This window comes from Podarcis vaucheri (assembly GCF_965113315.1).
Source record: "Podarcis vaucheri genome assembly, chromosome: 9".
Taxonomy (NCBI): Eukaryota; Metazoa; Chordata; class Lepidosauria; order Squamata; family Lacertidae; genus Podarcis; species Podarcis vaucheri.
In genome coordinates this window covers 76,261,551-76,282,419 of record NC_138767.1, presented here as the reverse complement: position 1 = coordinate 76,282,419, position 20,869 = coordinate 76,261,551, and the positions used below count along the sequence as shown (strand labels likewise).

Sequence of the window (20,869 nt, the reverse complement as noted above, 5' to 3'; positions counted from 1 at the left end):
ACGACTCTCTTGATAAACACAAATTTTTGGAGCTAACACGTAACATGAAGCAAATCTACTGCTCAGCTTTGCAGTGAGTCAGATTGGGGGTACAGGGAGCCCCACTTGTGGTTCTGCTTCACTTTTCCCCATGTCCTGCTGCCACAGCGTCCAGAGCTGAGCGGTAGTTTGGCTGAGCGTCCCCTCTGGACACTGGCCTTATGGTTGGTCTCGCTCCAAACAGACCACGAGCTGAAGCCAAGGGTCGCTTGTTTGCACTGACCCAGGGCTTACTCTGAGGAAGTTCCCAGGGTTACAACGGCTACAAATGCAATCTATCCAATGGAGTTTGCTCCCTAGAGCAGGGGTAGGCAACCTAAGGTCCGGGGGCCGGATGCGGCCCAATCCCCTTCTCAATCTGGCCCGTGGACAGTCCGGGAACCAGAATGTTTTTACATGAGTAGAATGCGTCCTTTTAATTAAAATGCATCTCTGGGTTATTTGTGGGCCTGCCTGGTGTCTTTACATGAGGAGAATATGTGCTTTTATTTAAAATGCATCTCTGGGTTATTTGTGGGGCATAGGAATTCATTCGTTTTTCCCCCTCAGAATATAGTCCGGCCCACCACATGGTCTGAGGGATGAAAAAGGTTGCTGATCCCTGTCCTAGAAGGATCACGCCTCACATTCCCCAGCTTTAATCTGAGACATGGTTGCTCTTAAAATTTGAGAATGTAGTAAAAATTAATGCTAAGCTGTGAATTTAGCAAAGGGGAGGCCTAATTTATGAATATGACCTCTGGCTTCCATCATCACTGATCGCTGAGCAGCAGCTGGAGGACGTAATAGGAACCTTTGGTTTGTTTATTAAATGGATTTAATCTACCTTTTGACAGGTACCCCCAAAGTACCTTAGAAGGCCAATCCTTATAAACCACTATCAATTTTGTGCCTTATTAGAATTTGTTCGAGTGTTTTCTAAAAAAAATGATGAAGACAGTTAATGATCAGAGCATGATAAAAATGGGTGCTAAACCTAATTACTGTATTGGACCGAATATAAGCCGCCCCTACAAATAAGCTGCACTTTTAAAATTAAGGGGGCGGGGAGTCAATACCTGAATATAAGCCGCTCCCTTAAAATTCCGCAGGCACTCACACCCGTAAATGGCAAATGTAGAAGAAAATACTACGGGTACCATTCCCCCGCGCTCCTAGTCTGCTTCCTGGGGGGGAGCCACACCACTTTGCCGCGGCCTTCCCTCCTTCCCCCTTCTTTCCAGCAGTTCTGGGGAGGCTTGTGAACAGCGGTCCAGACGGGCATTGCTGTCCCGCACCCCCAATGGTCCTAGTGGTGGCATCCTGGGGGGCAGGGGGGGGCCGCGCTCTCCATTTTAGCCTTGGTAGGCAAGGCACGGCCACAGACCTAGGGCAGCTGTTTCAGCAACGATATCATAAAAGCCCATTTTTGTAAGGTCGCGAATATAAGCTGCACTTTAACTTTTCACAGTCAGAATTTGGAAAAAAAAAAAGTGTGGCTTATATTTGGGTCAATACGGTAAATGGTCCTAAATACCACACATGGGAGGACAAGAATAGGTGCAGAGTTTGGGTGCTGCAGCAGACAAGGCCCTGTCTCTTATAGCCACGAGGCATATTCATTTATGTCATTTACATACCCTCCATCATTTCTCCGATGAAAATAGGAATGTCCTAAGGAAAAACAGTGATAGGACATTCCAGGATCAAATCAGAAACCGGCCCGACTTCTGTAAATCTGGAACTGTCCCTGGAAAATAGGGACACTTGGAGGGTCTGAAAATACCTGCACCAAATGAAGGAAAAGAAGCTGGCCTACGAAGCCCTTCCTATAGTTTTGAAGAAAAAGGTCACCAATCCACTTCAAATTACTAAATTGCAATGCTTCTTCAGCCAGCCATTTTTTAGGAATCATGGGGAATGTTTATTCCTTTCTTGTAAATGGAGCCTGACACTCGGAGAGTCTGCATTTATTCTACAGGGTTGGCATTCTTGCATTTCAGGGGATTGGACTAGATGATCCACGGGGTCGGGGATGAATGTGTGTTCGAGTTGCGCTCCGCGGCAACCTGGAAGTAACAGAACGCGTTACTTCCGGGTTTCACCGCTCACGCATGCGCAGATGCTCAAAATGACGTCACGTGCATGCGCGGAAGCAGCAAGATGTGTCGTCACGGCTTACATTGCGTTCAGGATGCGAATGGGGCTCTAGGACAGATCCTGTTCGCATCCCGAGGTACCACTGTATATCCTACCTTTCCTCCGAGGGGCTTAAGCTTGCATGCATGTTCGTCCCATTTTATCCTCACCACGTGTTGCCTCCTTTTTACCCTTGGGTTAGTCTGAGGGTGAGCAACAGGCTGTACATAAGAAATTAATAAATAATAATAACAATTTTTATTTATACCCCGCCCTTCCCGGTTCAGAAAACCGGGCTCAGGGCGGCTAACAACAAATTTAAAACACTTAATTGATGCAACAAAAAACAGCATGGAATACAGTATAAAACGTGAATGACAATAAATTCAGAATTTAAAAATCAATTTAGGGGGAAAATTCATCCAATAAACATTAGGTGATCACCAGGGCTAGCTGGCTAAATTGGTTCTATTTGGGCCAGCGAGGAGACCAGGGGAGAATTAGCTGTGGGATCCCAGAGTGGGTAATCTTCATAAAAAGGGGAGGGGGAGGGAAGGAAGGGGAATAAAAGATCAGGTTAAGCTCAAATTGAAAGCCAGGTGGAATAGCTCTGTCTTACAGGTCCTGCGGAAGGAAGTTAAATCCTGCAGGTTCTGGTGTCATGGGACAGAGTATTCCACCAGGTCGGAGCCATCACTGAGAAGGCCCTGGCCCTGGTGGAGGATAATCTGACTTCCTTAGGGCCTGGGACCTCTAAACTATGATTATTCATGGACCTTAAGGTGCTCTGCGGGGAATACCAGGAGAAGCGGTCCTGTACATATGAGGGCCCTAAGCCACAAAGGGCTTTAAAGGTCAAGACCAGCACCTTAAACCTGACCCTATACTCCACTGGGAGGCAGTGCAACTAGTAAAGTGCTGGGTGAATATGCTCCCATGGCAGGGACCCCGTGAGGAGCCTCGCTGCAGCATTCTACACCCGCTGGAGTTTCTGGGACAGTTTCAAGGGCAGCCCCCCGTAGAGCGAATTACAGTAGTCAAGCCTGGAGGTGACTGTCGCATGGATCACTGTGGCCAGATCGGGGCGGGAAAGGTAAGGGACTTAAAAGAGGCCTGCACTTAATTGTGTGTCAGGATTGGACCCTTCACCCACCCCTTTGTTACGAGGTGCAAGCAGCATCTCTGTGACAGCAGCTGATGTGCCTTTCCCCTCGGGACAGGGGCATCTGGCGCTCCTCTTCTTTCGCTCTTTATGATGCTCCACCCATTGTGCCCCCAACTCTGTCAGCGTTTTGTTACTCCATGGCCCAGCAGCAACCATTTTGTTACTCTCCCCCGTGGAGCTTTCTTCAAAGTCCAGCTGCACCCCCGCCCCGTCCCCTGTGCTCCCTGGCCACCCGCTCTTGTCAGAACATGCAAACATGTGACGAAAGAGAGGAGGGGCTGCCACCCACCTTTCCGGGAGAGGGCAGGAAAAGAGGCTCCAGCCTAGGCTGAGGGAAGTGGGCATGGGAGGGCGTTTGCCCCCAGCCTAGCCCACTCACTCTGCGAACCGGGCATCTGCAAGGCCAGGTGCTGGAGGGCAGTGAGCTGCCCCTGCGGATGGCACAAAGGCTGCGGCGTTTGCAAAACAAGATGCATTTTATGCAAGTCAGTGATTTGTAAAGACAAACCTTGTATGAGTCAAGACTTCGTCCGTTTTGGAGCTGCGTTGTATCTTTGTACAGGGGTACCTCTGGTGGCGAATGGGATCTGTTCCGGAGGCCTGTTCACAACCTGAAAGGAATGCTCCCCGCGTCTGTGTGTGCACAGGTTGCGATTCACCGCTTCTGTGCATGCGTGTGACGTCATTTTGCGCATCTGCGCATGCGCGAGCGGCACAACCCGGAAGTAACCCTTTCCGGTACTTCCGGGTCGCTGCAGGATGCAAACTGAAAACGCTCAACCTGAAGCAAACGTAACATGAGGTATGACTGTACTTCTTTTATTTTTATTAAGAACAGGAAATCATGCAAATAATGGGAATTGGTCACCAGATATAATATGTTTGTGCCTTTGTCCTTCTAGGCTGTGGTGATTCATGGTTCTTTCTTTCTTTCTGTTATATGGTATAATCTCAGAGTTGGAAGGGAGACCCACTCACCTGCAACTCAGGAAAGTTTGCGCACTTAACATACAGAATAAGAGAACAAGAACATACGGTTAAAGATTGGAAAATTTTTATTGGATATATGGGGGGAAATTGTGTACACTTGAGTTGGCAACATTAAGATAAATTCAACAATTTAAATAAGTTTTGATGGATGTAATAACTGAATACTGAATGGTTTAGTTTATGTAAAATATGCAGGAATTTATGATATGCAAAATGAACCATGGAAAGAGAATTATTTCACTGATATTTTAAGGATGTTTAAATGAGTATTCTAAATAGTAAAACAGAATAAGATTAATAAAAATTATATATATAAAAGGAAAGCTTGCACTCTTCCAACTCCTTTAAGCAATCACTAATGACATTAAAAATAAAAGCAAAACTCAATTCAAGGACGAAAAGCGCTAGACCTCCAACTACCGTAACTGAGGAAGAGAAGCGCCTTAGAAACATCGCGGGCTCACATTCTTTCTAAACTCACGGCAGCTCCGAATTCCCGCCGGCTTATTGGCCCCTCCTGGCACCCTCCTCTCTTCTGATTGGCTCGGGCGCTTAACGTCACGACGCTGCTCTATCCCGATCCACGGGCTTCAAGTGTCTCCCCCCTCCCACCATCCGAGCTGGGACCGCCGCTCCCAGGATGCCTTGCGGATCGACTGACGAGGGGGCGGAGCTTACCGTCGCTCCTCCTCTTCCCTCTCCGGCCGCCCAGGCGACAGACGCGAGGCCGCTTCCTCCGCGCGGACTCCACTCCCCAGCATGCCTCGCGCGGGGTCAGGGAAGCGCTTCCGGCTGGAGGAGACCGTCGGCTGTAAACATCCCGGTAGGCAGAGCGAAGAGGGGGGATTTTGTAGGAAAATGGGCGTCTGTTGCTTCTGTTGCTGTTGTTCTTTACGGCATTTGTGGCCCACCTTTTCCTCCAAGGGCCTCAAGTAGGACAGCCGAACGCCTCTCCCTCCCCGGTTTATCCGCGCCACAACAACCCTGCGAGGTGGGCCAGGCTGAGAGGGGGAAGGGGCTGCCAGTGAGCCAGTGTGGTGTAGTGGTTAAGAGCGGTGGACTCGTAATCTGGGGAACCGGGTTCGCGTCTCCGCTCCTCCACATGCAGCTGCTGGGTGACCTTGGGCCAGTCACACTTCTCTGAAGTCTCTCAGCCCCACTCACCTCACAGAGTGTTTGTTGTGGGGGAGGAAGGGAAAGGAGAATGTTAGCCGCTTTGAAACTCCTTAGGGTAGTAATAAAGCGGGATATCAGATCCAAACTCCTCCTCCTCTTCTTCCATGAGAGCTTCAAGGACTGGGTGGGGGGGCAACTGTAGGGTTGCCGCCTTTGTTCTGGCAAAATACGGGACAGGGTAGAGGCAATTATATTTAAGACAGGAGTGCCTGCCTGGCGTGCTCTGGTCTATGGGTTCATGAAGAGTCGGACACGACTAAACAACAACATACAGTCATACCTCGGGTTGAATGTGCTTTGAGACGAGCGTGCTCGATTTGCGCTCCGCAGCAACCCAGAGTGCGTTACTTCCGGGTTTCGCCGCTTGCGCATGAGCAGACGCTCAAAATGACGTCATGCGCAGAAATGCCAAAATGTGATGCGCGGATGCGGGTTACGTTTGCTTCTAGATGTGAACGGGCCTCCGGAACGGATCCCGTTCACATCTAGAGGTACCACTGTACATAAAAGGTAAAGGGACCCCTGACAGTTAAAGTCCAGTCGCGAACGACACAGAGAACAATTTTGGAAGACTGGAAGTACAGAGGCGAGGTCTTTATTCCAGGCATTTCCCCAATAATCCCATCACATTGAACATCCAGGCTTTTAGCTGAGGGATAGGGAAAGAAGCATTAAAAGAAATTAATGTTATTAACTTGCAAGATTTATATCCAGTGGTACCTCGGGTTACATACGCTTCAGGTTACAGACTCCACTAACCAAGAAATAGTACCTCAGCTTAAGAACTTTGCTTCAGGATGAGAACAGAAATTGTGCTCTGGCAGCATGGCAGCAGCGGAAGGCCCCATTAGCTAAAGTGGTGCTTCAGGTTAAGAACAGTTTCAGATTAAGAACAGACCTCTGGAACGAATTAAGTTCTTAACCAGAGGTACCACTGTATATATATACATAAAAGGTAAAGGGACCGCTGACAATTAAGTCCAGTCACGGACGACTCTGGGGTAATGGCGCTCATCTCGCTTTACTGGCCAAGGGAGCCGGCGTTTGTCCGCTGACAGTTTTTCTGGGTCATGTGGCCAGCATGACTAAGCCGCTTCTGGAGAAACCAGAGCAGCGTATGGAAACGCCATTTACTTTCCCGCCGGAAGTATTTAGCTACTTGCACTGGTGCGCTTTCGAACTGCTAGGTTGGCAGGAGCTGGGACCGAACAATGGGAGCTCACCCTGTCGCAGGGATTCAAACCGCCAACCTTTGATCGGCAAGCCCAAGTGGCAGAGTGGTTTAACCCACAGTGCCACCCGCTTTTCAGTTATATGCATTTCAATAGCTTTATAATCATTCTAACATTTCAAAACTCGATTTCCTTCCTCTTTGTGCTGTTCCTTAAATTTATTTTTTTTACATTTCCTGCATATTCTAAATTAACTTATTCTTTTATTCATCTACTTTAAATATATGCTCTTATAAAACTGCAGATTATTACTTTTGATTGATGGATTGAGGGCGGTTCACAGAAAAGATCACAATATATAAAATCAAAATCAAAACAATAACCCAATAACACCCTTCCAAAAAAGAGCCACATTTTAAAAAAGCATAGGAGGTTGATCAGGTCAACCAAAGGCCTGGTTAAAAAGGAACGTTTTTGCCTGGCACCTAAAGATGTATAACGAATCCTGCCAGTGTCCATATCTGTTTACTGTTTATAAATATGCAACATACCATTTCTATTCTTTTATAAAAAGTTTGTTATCTTGATTTCTTTTTTTTCTGGCAAGTTTCACCATTTCTGCATATTCCAAAAGTTTTTGTATCCATTTTTCTTTCGTCGGGACTTCTTTCCATTTTGGGGCAAGTAACATTCTTGCCGCTGTAGTCACATACATGAATAAATTTCTATACTGTTTAGGTAGTTCTACCCCTATAATTCTCAAAAAGAAAGCTTCTGGTTATTTTACAAATGTTATTTTAAACATCCTTTTCAATACATTGTATATCATTTCCCAGTAAGCTTTAACCTTACTACAAGATAAATATGCTTTTTCTCTTTGCATTTCCAACACTTATTTGATTTTGATTTTGACAATTTACCCAGTGTTAGATAACATCTATATAACATTTTCATGTAGTTTTTCTCTTAAAACATAGCATGCTGTAAATTCCATAAATTATATTGCAGCCTAACAGTATGGCCACTCTGGAATTTGCCACACTCAAATACACACATACACATGAATTTGTAATCTGTCTGCTTGGTTATCCGGAGCTGAAATACATGACATTTCACACACCCTTTCAAACTCATGTATTTGGAAAGGATCCCTAACTTGGCAGAGAGAGAGAGAGAGAGAGGACCTGAAATACAGGACAAAACTGTATCCATACAGGACATAGTATTAAAATGAAATTGAAATAGGAGACAGTCCTGTATTATACAAGACAAGTGGCAAACCTAGGCGACTAGAGCCCTGGTCTCTCCTAGGTCATAATAAGACACGCTCCCTGCAGTGCCCAGGTCACATTTTAATAGAAAAAAATTAATAAGTGGGTTTCTTTTGCAGTTATGTGGTTCCTTTGGGAAGAGCCACAGCTCAGTGCTAGAGCACATGCTTTATATGCCAATGGTCACAGATTTAATCCCTGGCAACTTCATTAGGGCTGAGAGAGACCCCTGCCTGAAACACTAATTTTTGAACACCCCTAACTGTAGCTAGTAGTGAGGCATAGAATAATAGAACTTTAGATTGATAGGAACCCTGAGGGTCATCTAGTCCAACCCCCTACAACGCAGCAATCTCAATTAAAGCATACAGGACCATCTAACCTCTGCTTAGAAACCTCCAAGGAAGGAAAGCCAACCACCTTCTAAGATGGTCCATTTCACAGTCAACAGCTCTTACCCTCAGAAAGTTCTTCCTGAACTTCCTTATTGTTAGAAAGTTCTTATTGATGATTAGTTGGAATCTCCTTTCTTGTAACTCTGTAGGGTTTGAGTCCTACCCTACAGAGCAGGAGAGAATAAGCATGCTCCCTCTTCCATGTGACAGCCCCAACTCCCTCAACTGCTCCCCAGAAGGCTTTGTTTCCAGATCCTTGACCATCTTGGTTACCTTCCTTTGCACCCATTCCAGTTGACTCATGTGAAGCTTGTGGTCTCCTAAGACCCCTCAATCCATTTGACATGTATTACTGGCAAGCCAAGTGTCCCCCACCTGATATTTGTGCGGTTGGTTCTTCCTGCCTAAGTGCTGAACCTGACATTTGTCCCTACTTAAATTCATTTTGTTAGTTTGGGCCCAGTTCTCCAAAGTGTTAAGGTCATTCTGTTCTCTGTGGCATTAGCTACCCCTCCCAGTTTGGTGTTATCTGCAAATTAGATAAGCACCCCTCAATTCCTTCATCCACGTTGTTTATAAAGATGTTGAACAACAATGGGCCCAAGGCAGAACTCTGCAATAACCCATTTGTCCCTTTTTTCCAGGAACCCTTTGTGAGCACTCTTTGGGTTCCATCAATCAACCAGCTACAAATCCATGTAAAAGTAACCTCATCCAGCCCACATTTTACCAGATGCTTCGCAAAAATATCATGGGGGACTTTGATAAAAGACTTACTGAAATCAAGATACACAACGTCCACAGCATTCCCATGATCCACCAATCTTGTAACTATCCAAAAAAAGCAGGGAGAATTTTCTGGCATGACTTGTTTTTGAGAAACCTATGCTGGGTCTTAGTAATCACAGCATCCTTTTCTAAGTCTCATAGACCAAGTTGGGCACTACTTTCCTTTTGGGTGAAGACAGAGGCAAAGTAGTTGCTGAGCAGTTCTGCCTTCTCTCCATCCTCCAATAGCATTTCTTTGTCATCTTCACAGAGAGGACCTACGTCTTGATTTTTCTTCCTCTTGCTTTGAAAGTAGCCTGAGAAACCTTAAAAAAATTATTTTAACCTCTCTTGCAAGCCTTATAAGCAAGAGCTTATTCTGAACCCCTGTCTGACCACCCGGCAGCTGGGTGTGCTGTGAGGTCTGCAACTGCTGTCCTTGTTCCTCTGGCCTAGAATTGATGTCCAAGGTGAGGGCATGGAATCACTTTTGCAGCTCAGATGATACAGTTTGCACCCAGCCAGTGCTAAGGGCAGTTGGGAGGGAGGTTACACCATGGTTAGTGGTGCCCCTTGGAGGAGACATTCCTTATGTGGAAGGGCTGTAGCGTAGTGGCAAAGTACCTGCTTTGCATGTAGAAAGTCCCAAGGTCAACCCCGGCATCTCCAGATAGGCAAACCCCTGCCTGAAACTCTGGGGAGCTGCTGCCAGGCAGTGTAGGCAGTACGGAGCTCAATGAGCCCATGGTCTAACTCAGTAAAAAGCAGTTCCCTGTGTTCCTTTTACAGATTCTGCTTGGAGCTCAGATTGGGGCCTCACTGGACCAAGTCCTCCCAGGGAATCGGACGCCATGGCTCTCTCTGAGTGCTACATCGCAGTCAAGCTGGCAGATCAACCGCTGGCTCCCAAGTCCATTTTGCGCCTGCCAGAAACGGAGCTGGGCGAGTGGCCCTTGGGGGGCTGCAGCATCTCCTACCTGAAGCAGCTGATCACAGGGAAGCTGCAGGAATCTGTCCCCGACCCAGAGCTCATTGGTGAGCTGCTGTTCTTAACTTCCTGCCATATCATCATCAGAACTCAAGGTCATGAAATGCCCTGGCCACACCTGCACCACACATTTAAAGCGGTGTCATGGCTTCCCCCAAAGAATCCTGGGAAATGTAGTTTGTTCAGGGTGCTGAAAGTTGATCAGAGACCTGCACCCCATTCCTTTCACAGAGCTACAGTTCCTGGAGTTCCAGGGAAGAAGAATCCAGGTCTCTCAGAGACAAGGCTAACCACACTGTTTCATGCAGGTGTAGCTGTTGTTGAACGCCAGCTCCCACCATCCCTGACCACCGCTCATGATTGTTGTTGCTAATGGGCGTTGGACTCCAACAACGAGGCCAAATCCAAGGTGTTACCACAAAGCACTTAGCAATTAGGGACCAGTGTGCCCATTAGATCTCCTTGCCCTGCACGTGCCCATTCAACAGCTTTGATTGGTGGAATTCACCCTATTACAGGCGCCACATAAGACCCACTCCACATTTGTAAGAACTCGATCCTTTAGTGTGGCAGCACCTAAACTCTGGAACTCCCTGCCTATTGATTTCAAGCAGGCACCTTCACTGTATTCCTTTTGGTGTCTGCTAAAATATTCTTGTAAATTGTAAATTTATCTTGATCTTATGTTTACCTTTTTGCAAAGCGCTTTCGGGGTTTTTCCTTTTTACAATCAACCAGTGTATTAATTTTTATGAAACAAACAGTCAGACATCTGGAGGGGGGCACCATGTTGTCCAGCTCTGGTTCAGGAAATGGTGGTGGTACCTCCCCGGCCCACAAGCCCAGCTTTTCCCACGTGTGCCATGCTGCACTGCCTGCCTTTCAGATCTGATCTACTGTGGGCGGAAGCTGCGGGATGACCAGACACTTGAATTCTATGGCATCCAGTCCGGCTCCACAGTCCACGTCCTCCGAAAGTCCTGGCCAGAGCCAGAACAGAAGCCAGGTAAGCCAGGATGGGACCAACCACTTTGGGAACCACTGGTCCAGTGCATGAAGGCCAAGATGTCCCTGCCTCATCAAGTCCCTGCTCCGTGTCCCCTTCTGGCACCTCAGACAGTGGAATTGCAGAATATGCTTGACCCTTGTCTCATGGGTGCCTGCTGCTGCTGTCGCCTTTTGCTGACTGATTCCACCGAGTGTCTGATCTCGTGCTCTCCCCCTCTTCCCCCCAGAGCCAGTGGACAAAGCTGCCGCAGTCCGGGAGTTCCGGGTCCTGCACACCGCTCTGCACAGCAGTCCTGTCTTCAGGGATTCGGTGAGCATGGCTGATGCTCCTCCTCCTGGGCCCACTGCGCCCCTTTCACAGGGAAGTGGGAAGCGTCGATACGTTGCGGCTGCTGTTCTCAGAGGTAGCTTGTGGCTTTCTCTGTCAGCCTTGCTGATTTCTCTGTGTCCCCCACGCAGGTCTTCAAGATGCTGGGGAACAAGGAGTCGCTCGATCAGATCATTGTTGCTACCCCTGGCCTCAGCAGCGACCCGGTCGCTTTGGGTAGGTAGGCTTGGTGTGTAGGCAAAGACACTGCCATTCTGCGTTTATCTCAGGCTGTCATACCTGAGCTGGCAAAAGTTTGACACTTAGGATTTAACTGTGTGAGGTCAACCCGCCTTGTCTTCTTCAAACCCCTCCTACCATCTACAACAGGTACTAGAAGCATTGCAATCAGGCCTGCCAGCCTGCCTTCTGTCCGTCTGGATACTGCCTTCAATTCACCTTATATCATCTAGTTTTCTGACCCCCCTCCCCAAACCAGGTGGTCAGTCAGCATGTTATGCCCACTGAGCACACTCAGTCCACATTGGGCTGGCTTTTTATGGGGTTCTCCCCGCCAAAATGGACTTATGCATACCCTGGGGTTCCTCTGAGTCTTCTTGGACTTCCCCCTTGTTCAAGAGTGGTGCCAGTTTGGTGGGTGATGGCAAAGTAAGTGACAGGGCTCTCCCTCTGTAGACTGGAAATAGAGGGGTGATGATTAGATGGAACCCTTGAATACAAGTTGGGGGGGACTGGGAGCAGTGGGGTACACCAATGCACCCATTTGGGAAATAGGATTTTGGAAAAGGAGGACTTTTGATTTGATCCAGGAGTGTTTCTGTCGTATCCTCAGAGGTTGGACGGCCATCTGCTGTGGATTCTTTAGCTGTGATTTCTACATTGCAGGGAGCTGTACTAGATGACTCTGCAGTTCTATCATTCAGTACTCTAATCTTCAGTACTTGCAGTTGTAAGGAAGTCCTTGTGGTTTCAGTGGATCTTCTTTCCAAGTAAATGTTCTTGGGGCTGCAGCAAAATGATGTTGCACTACCCCTACCCCTAGGAAAACACTAAATTACAGTGGTGTCTCGCAAGACGAATGCCTCGCAAAATGAAAAACGCGCAAGACGAAAGGGTTTTTCGGTTTTGGCGTCGCTTCGCAAGACGATTTTCCCTATGGGCTTGCTTCGCAAGACGAAACTTCTTGCGAGTTTTTTTCCCTTTTTCTCAAAGTGACCGCAAAGGCAAGCTCCGGTCGCGCGGCCGAGGGAAGCCCCGCTGTGGGTCTTCCAAAGTCAGCCCGAGCACGCCACTCACCTAAAAGGCATGAAGAGACGGAGGGAGCGCGCTAGGATCCCGGCGCAGAGGAGGCTCCTGCAGCAAAATAAAGGCAGCCGGCAGCCGGAGGGCTCCAGGACCCGGAGCTGCGGCAGGGCCGTCGATGGCGTTGCCAGAGACTCCTCCCTCTGGGCCTCGCTCTCTCCACCTTCGCCGCCGCTTGCCCTGCCTGCGATCGGCCGGGCTCATCGCTCCGCTCTGCAGAGCGCTGCGCAAAGGCGCGGCGGGACAAGTGTCCGGGGACGCTTTGGCTGAGCGCGCCCTGGGATCGGAGGTGCGGGGTGCTTGCTGCAGATCTTATCTTCCGGGGTCGCTGGGATGGCAGCAGTCGGGGCTTGTGTTATGTAAGCGTGTCAGGAGGGACTGCTTAAGAGGCCGGACGAGGCTTATGCAATGGCCAGATGCTCCCTAGGGGTCGAGGCTTGCAGTTGCGGGAACGAGTTTATACCTGAAGCCGCTAAGCCGCTAATAGCCGTGCTTCACAGGACGAAAAAACTGCAAGACGAAGAGACTCGCGGAACGGATTAATTTCGTCTTGCGAGGCACCACTGTAATGAGATTTCCAATCATATTTGGCTTCCTGACTGATAGGATTGATTGCTTCATGCCAAGTCAGTTTAGGTCCGTTTTGCTTACAGGCTTCAGGTTTGCACTTTTTAAGGCAGGGGTTTCCTCTGCGGTTTCAGACAGGGCTCACAGATGGTGTTCGAAACTCCCATTGTTCTAGGCGCATTTTGCAACAGAGAATTTCATTAGTGTTAGTAGTTTCTGAGCTCTGACCACGGTATTGCAGGTTAAAACTGCAGAGTGGAAGGAAAGGAACTTTCAGCTACTCTCGGAAGTCTGGAGAAGAGACTCTCTTAAGAATATTAGAGTAGTGGGCAGGGAAAGGACTAGACCACGTGGAAAATGAACATAATACTTTAGCTGCAGTTCATTCATTTTCAGCTTTGTATTCGTGTTATAAAAAAGTGTGCCTAGACATTTTCCTGTTGCACCCATAACCTAGGCTCATGGTGCCATTTAGCTCCTAGCTTTCATATACAGTGGCACCTCAGGTTACAGATGCTTCAGGTCACGTGTTTTCGGGTTGTGCACCACGCCGAACCCAGACGTACCGGAACGGGTTACTTCCAGGTTTCGGCGCATGCGCAGAAGCGCTAAATCGCGCTTTGCGCATACACAGAAGCGCCGAATCGTGACCCGCAAAAGCGGTGCTGCGGTTGCGAATGCTGTGGGTTGCGAACGAGCCTCCCGCATGGATCACGTTCGCAACCTGAGGTTTCACTGTATCAGTTTCTAACACTGCTCACATACTCCTGTGCAACACACTGAGATCTTCTGAAGTATATAAATTCTGCAGTATGTATATTTAATAATAATATTTCTTGGTGGATAGGATGTTGCAGATTTTTCTTGTTGATTACAATAATTTCGTTGTCTGACAGGTGTCTTGCAGGATAAGGATCTTTTCTCTGTCTTTGCTGACCCGAATATGTTGGACACGTAAGTTTTTGTTTAAACATCATAGACTTGAGTTCTGGTGTCCCTCCTGAGTCACTCCAGAGAGTGCCTGGAGGCTGATGGAGGATGGATGGCGGCTAACAGATTGAGGTTGAATCCTGACAAGACAGAAGTACTGTTTTGGGGGGACAGGGGGCGGGCGGGTGTGGGGGATTCCCTGGTCCTGAACGGGGTAACTGTGCCCCTGAAGGACCAGGTGCGCAGCCTGGGAGTCATTTTGGACTCACAGCTGTCCATGGAGGCACAGGTTAATTCTGTGTCCAGGGCAGCTGTCTACCAGCTCCACCTGGTACGCAGGCTAAGACCCTACCTGCCCGCGGACTGTCTTGCCAGAGTAGTGAATGCTCTAGCTATCTCCCGCTTGGACTACTGCAACGCGCTCTATGTGGGGCTACCTTTGAAGGTGACCTGGAAACTGCAATTAATCCAGAATGCGGCAGCTAGACTGGTGACTGGGAGTGGCCGCCGGGACCACATGACACCGGTTCTGAGAGATCTGCATTGGCACCCAGTACATTTCTGAGCACAATTCAAAGTGTTGGTGCTGACCTTTAAAGCCCTAAACGACCTCGGTCCAGTATATCTGAAGGAGCATCTCCACCCCCATCATTCAGCCCAGACACTGAGGTCCAGCGCCGAGGGCCTTCTGGCGGTTCCCTCACTGCGAGAAGCCAAGTTACAGGGAACCAGGCAGAGGGCCTTCTCGGTAGTGGCGCCTGCCCTGTGGAACGCCCTCCCACAAGATGTCAAAGCGATAAACAACTATTTTACTTTTAAAAGACAACTGAAGGCAGCCCTCTTTAGGGAAGTTTTTAATGTCTGATGCTGTACTGTTTTTAATATTCAGTTGGAAGCCACCCAGAGTGGCTGGGGAAACCCAGCCAGATGGGCGGGGTATAAATAATAAATTATTATTATTATTATTATTATTATTATTATTATTATTTTTCACAGACAAAACAGATTTCCTGTCAAACTTCAAATCTTTTACCCCTGCCCCTGAAAAAAAAGGGTCAAGATTTTTGTGGTGCTGATTTTTTTGTAGCTGGCACCTATTTCCCTATGTGAAGGCATCTCAACCAGTGCTGAGTTACTGAACCATTTTTAAAAAGTTTTGTTTCTGAATTGGCGAGTTCAAACTGATGAACTTGGACTGGAACTGAAGCCAAACCTTGCAAAGTTTTGGGAAGAATGTTAGCAATTTTTTGATATCACAAACTGTTGTGCAGTTGAAAAGGCTGCTACAGAAGGAGGCAACTTTATTTTGTTAGAATTTTTTGTTAAGTCTGGATGGCCTACCAATCAGGGCTGTTGTAGGAGCTGGTTTCTGCCATTGGTGGGGCCAGGGTAGATGTCCTTGGAGGGTCCTGTGGCTGCTGGGCCTTCCCCAGCTTGCTTGTTCTTGCCACTCTTTCTAGGCTCATCCCATCCCACCCTGCCTTGGTGAATGCCATTATCCTGGTTCTCCACTCTGTGGCCAGCAGCACCCCCTTGCCTACGGGAGAGACCTCCTCGCGCAGCATGCCTTCCAGCTCCTACCGGGACATGCCAGGTGAGCGAGGCGCTCCCACTTGGGGCACAGATCTCTCAGGGGCTGAGAAGCAAATGTAGTGCATTTCTGATGTTTTGTAATTCTAAAATGGGGAGTTCGCACATCAGAATTTGTGCCGTCGGTATTGAATGGTACCTGAGTTTGAGGAGAACCCTTTCCTTCCCTCTGGTCTCTTTTCTTGGGCAGGTGGCTTCCTGTTTGAAGGTCTCTCTGATGATGAAGACGATTTCCATCAGGTAATGTTGAAATGACCCAAGAGTTGCGTTGGGTGTCCCTGTGAAGGACACGAGGCCAAAGGACCATCCAGTCCTGCCTCCTGTTCTGTTAGAATTCCTGTTCCGTGATTGCAGTCCTGGGATTTATGTCTATCACATGACGGTGCATGTTTTGATTCCACAGAGTGGGAAGAGACAGAGGCAGGATGTTTGTGTTACTGTGTTCCATGAAGTGGGATTATTGTCCTTTGTTTTTTTCTCTTTGCTGTCTGATGCTAGAGAGAGGGAGCCATGTTGCAGTGCTCCATGTGTGTTTATATGTAAATAAAGTAGATTAGCCAAAATGCTGAGTTGCTGAGGTCTGTTACGCAACTGTGAAGACTCTGCAGATCCCTAAGTGTGCCAGTGTCTGTTGACATCGGTCGCTGTGTTGTTTGGGCAGAAGAAAGCTTTTGAAGCTCCTGAACGATCGACAAGGAGAGAGGGAACATGCCAGTTGGGCAGGTGTCTCTGCCAGGGTCCTACTCGAGTGTAGGCTGAACTCCTGACATGTGGGAAACTACAGGGCCAACAAGATGCCTCTTCTGACAAGCCCACCCGCAGGACAGGAGGGCGACTGTACTCAACCCAATTGTGCTGGCCATCAACTGACATTTGGAAGCATACGGCCTCTGTTACCAGAGTTCAGCACACAGTTGCCCTGGCAAATAGCCATTGGTAGCCTTATGTGTTGAAATTGTTCAAAAAGCTGCTCATGTTAGCAGCAATGCCTACCTCTTACAGCAAATTCAGTAGTTTCACTCCGCTTGGAGGGCTTCCTAATGTTTCGTCTCATTTTGAACTGCTCACAATTCGGTATCATTGGGTGGTCCTTAGTTATAGGATTATGAGAGAGGGAGAAAAGCTTTCTGCACTATGCCTAATATTATGCCTTGATCATGTCCCCTCTCCTTACCTTTTAGTTCAAAAAGTTGAAATATGTCATCTATTAATGAATATGCAGCAAGACCACACATTGCCTTGAAAAATACGTTGGGGTTGAATTTGATATGACTTGTAAGCTTTGGGAGGGAGCTGTCGGTTTTTTATATTTTGGAGCACCTTTTAAATATTAAGTGCTACTTAGATTTTTCAGCACTGAATGGGAATCTCTCAGAGCGAAAACATACGCCCCCGACTCTCAAGTTCTTGAGCTGCCTTGTTCAGCCTATACCACCGAATACAAGGTGCTTGGGGTAAAAACAGCCTTCTTGGTGGGCTTCCCAGGGGCTGCAGGTCTGATCCAGAAGGACCTTTCTTCCGCTGGGCAGTTGGCAGGAGCTCTGTATCGACTGGATTTGCAAGGATGCAACTGAATTGCACTCAAAAATAGCAAGAGTCTAGAAGCTGATTCCTCCTGTTGTTTGCATCGTGAGAGAAGTGAAGCAGGAGCAGAATGAACATTAGAATAGCCCCGCAGAATCAGGCCAGTGGCCCACCCAGTCAAGCATGCTGTCCTCACTGGCCCACCAGGGGTCTCTGCGGGAAGCCACAAGCAGGATCCGATCACAAGAGCCTCTCCCCTTCCAGCAACTGGTATTCAGAACCATTTACGGCTCCCAACAGTGGAGGCAGAGTGACTCGGAGCCACTGATAGCCCTCTCTGCCACGAATTTCTCTTAAGTGCCCTGAGCGCTTCCTGGCTTATCTTGATGTGCGAATGCAGCCAATCTATGAAGTCATCCACAGATCTCCCGGAACTCTGCAGTATTGCCTTTCTAGAGAGGAAGCAGGTGGTGTCTCTGTGTCAGGCAGAGACTCCTCTAGTGGGGATTCTGAATGTTCCCAACTGGTTCAGAAATGGAATCACTCTTTAAAAAACGGAACCCGGAGTCTCTGCTCGCTTGGTCTCTGCTCGCTTGGGTTGGGGAGTCAGCTGTGCAGTTGAAACAAACCTTTTTGTGCAAGCAGTAAGCAGCGTTTACTCTTTGCTCTTGCAGAGCACGAGGACCACGCCTTCCAGCAGCACCTCTGGGTCCCGCCCGGCGTCCCTTGGCTACACTGGGGCAGCCGGCCCCCGGCCCATCACCCAGAGCGAATTGGCGACGGCCCTGGCTCTGGCCAGTACCCCTGAGAGCAGCTCCCACACTCCGACCCCCGGGACCCAGGTAAAAGGGAAGCATGGGGTGCGGCTGGGTGCTGCTGGGCACCTTCCAGAGCCATTCCTGGGGGTTGGACTAGATGACCTTGGGAGGGCCTTCCAACTCTAGGATTCTATGGTATTAAAAAGACCTGGGGTGCAGGCCCGTTTTGTGCCCATGCTGTATACACACATGTGCTTCTATGCCAAGGGTGAGGGGTTTATTCTCCAGCTGAGGGCCACATTCTCCTCATTGACAACGTGCTGGAGGCCAGGGGTGGGAGGGGCCTGGCACAAGAAGCCCTGGGACTTGGGCCCTGTGGGCCACCTCCTTACAGTGCCCTCTGGGACACAAAGCACTGCCTTAGTGGTACAGGAGCATCAGAGGGAAATATTCTGCTCCCCCTGCAAGAGGGATGAGGCAGCTGTGGCCCTCCAGGGATTATTGGTGGCCTCCAGCTCCCATTCACCCTGACCATTGACTTTGCTGGCCCTGGTTGCTGGGCTGGGAGTCCAATATTGCCTGTAGAGCCACAAGTTTCTCCACCCCTGCGGTAAAGAGACTTATAATGGGAAATCCTCCATTCCCTTTTATGTACCAAAAGCACCTTCTTCTTCTTCCTCCTCTTCCTTTCCCAGGGGCATTCTTCAGGCACGTCTCCGATGTCCTCCAGCGTCCAGTCAGGAACGCCCATCACCAATGACCTCTTCAGCCAGGCCTTGCAGCACGCCTTGCAGGCTTCCGGGCAGCCAAACCTTCAGGTCCGTAACCTTCAGGCGCACCTGCCCACCCCAGTGGCGCATTCGGCTTGGCCGATGCCTTCCTTGCTTTTGTGGCCTGGGCAGTGCACTCCGCCCACAAGCCACTTTTACAAGGAGGGCTCCTTTGGGAGAAAGAGTGGGGTGGAAATGTAATTAATAAATAAATCAACCTGGTGACATTACATCCTCTTTAGCCACCCTACGCAAGATGGGTTAGGCTCAGGGCTAGCAACTTGCCCAATTTCTTTATCTCTCCCCTACTCTGTCTCCCCTGCTTGAAGCTAATTCAAGTGAGCATTTAGTTTCATGACAACCCAGCAGGGCCAGGGAAGCCAAGCCCGAGGCTGCCTGAGGTGACTGCAGGCAGACCTGGATTTGCCCTGAGGATTTCCTGTGAGTTAAGCCTAGTGTTCTGCAGCCTCCATGTGCCCCCTCCTTCTCCCTGGGCAGCTTTATGAGGTAGATCAGGTAGACGATTATCTTGATTGATTGATTGATTAAGGTCCCAGGGCAGGTTATAGCATTAAACACAACATTTAAAACAATCTAAAACAACTTGCAAGCATAAAATTAAGGCGGGTCCTAAAAACATACACCTTGAGTATTCAAAGCCAGGGATACAGCTGTGTCTTCGGAATCCACTGGAAGCTGTGCAATAAAGGTGCCAGGCACAGTTTTGGAGAAAACCGTTCCACAGCTTGGGCCATCACAGAGAAGGCCCTCTCCCCTTGTCCCCCATGCCTGCAGGCAGAGGAACTGCCAAGAGGGCCTCCTCTGCTGATTTCAGCACCCACCCAAAAGTGTCTGTAATGGAAGGAGGTGGCCTCAGGTATTTGGCGCCTGGGTCATTTAGGGCTTTCAAACATTCACCTTGAATTGGGCCTAGAAATGAACTGGCAACCACTGACTTGCCCAAGAGCACTGTGCCAACTTCTGCAGCCCTGGCTCTGGTTCTCTCCCACTGCCCCCCCCCCCAAATCCAGCCATCCCACTTGACTGCGTTGGGACTTGGGCTAACTCTGCTCCTTCCCTCTCTTCCGCCTACAGAGCCAGTGGCAGCTGCAGCTGCAGCAGTTGCGGGACATGGGCATCCACGACGACGAGCTGAGCCTCCGAGCCCTCCAGGCCACTGGGGGCGATATCCAGGCCGCTCTGGAGCTCATATTTGCTGGAGGAGCCCCCTAATGTCTCTGCATGCTTACCTGCGTGCCTCTGACGGAGAGGCCTTGGACCCTGGGAGGTTATTCTATTGCGCTTGATCCCTGCACCCACTGAGCCCGTCCTTGGGCACCTGGCACCCATCATTGCCCTGTTCTCCATCCACGCTGCACTGGGCCAGCCCAGAATCTTCCCCACCCTCCATTTTCCTTGTCGGAAGAAAAGCCTTTTTCAGGCAGAGGGGCTGATGGACAGCAACAAGGCAGAAGCTCTGGCTTTGGGATGGATTGAGATGAACCAGCAGCTGCTTCCAGGGCTGGGTGAAAAGACTCTGGACCCCAGACAGCTGGGGGGTGCCCATGTTCCCTTGTGGGAAGAAGATCGGGCACTGCCCTCTCTGAAGGGATCCTCCATCGTTCTGCATAACTTGCATGCTTTTTCCTCCTGTGTTCATGACTCTTGTCTAATTTGTATGACTCTCAGGCACCTTAATTAAAGCTGCCCTTCTCCCAACAGGCTGTGCTTCTGTTGTCCATTAAGGTTTTGAGCCTCTGGTGCCCAGCAGACAGCCGCCTAGTGCTCTCATGAAACAAGGGTGGAGATCCAACAAAGCTGAATGTTGGAAGATTTAGGGCAGCTTAAAAACAGGACTCTTTCATGGAGTGCACAGTTGAGGCTTGGAACTGGCTCTCCCAAGAGGTAGGGCTGGCCACCTGACAGCTTTAGAAGAGGATTGGACAAATTCATGGAGGAGAGGGGGATCGATGGCTACTAGCCCCCATGGCTATGCTGTGCCTTCACGGT

At 49.1% G+C, this 20,869-nt stretch overlaps 1 protein-coding gene across 2 annotated transcripts; it reads left to right on the top strand.

Moving 5' to 3' along the window:
* Positions 1 to 4,995: 4,995 nt before the first annotated feature.
* UBL7 (ubiquitin like 7) lies at positions 4,996 to 20,578 on the top strand. 2 transcript variants are annotated; one of them, XM_082237451.1, is made up of 11 exons: positions 4,996 to 5,135; positions 9,884 to 10,129; positions 10,969 to 11,088; positions 11,318 to 11,400; positions 11,550 to 11,634; positions 14,184 to 14,241; positions 15,678 to 15,811; positions 15,998 to 16,047; positions 18,006 to 18,173; positions 18,785 to 18,907; positions 19,955 to 20,578. In XM_082237451.1, exons 1-11 carry the CDS (start codon positions 5,072 to 5,074, stop codon positions 20,090 to 20,092), a joined length of 1,269 nt encoding a protein of 422 aa, XP_082093577.1. In that variant the 5' UTR covers positions 4,996 to 5,071; the 3' UTR covers positions 20,093 to 20,578. The 2 variants fall into 2 exon arrangements, with proteins under 2 accessions (XP_082093577.1, XP_082093578.1); XM_082237452.1 differs by lacking the exon at positions 4,996 to 5,135 and adding an exon at positions 5,200 to 5,303.
* Positions 20,579 to 20,869: the final 291 nt, after the last annotated feature.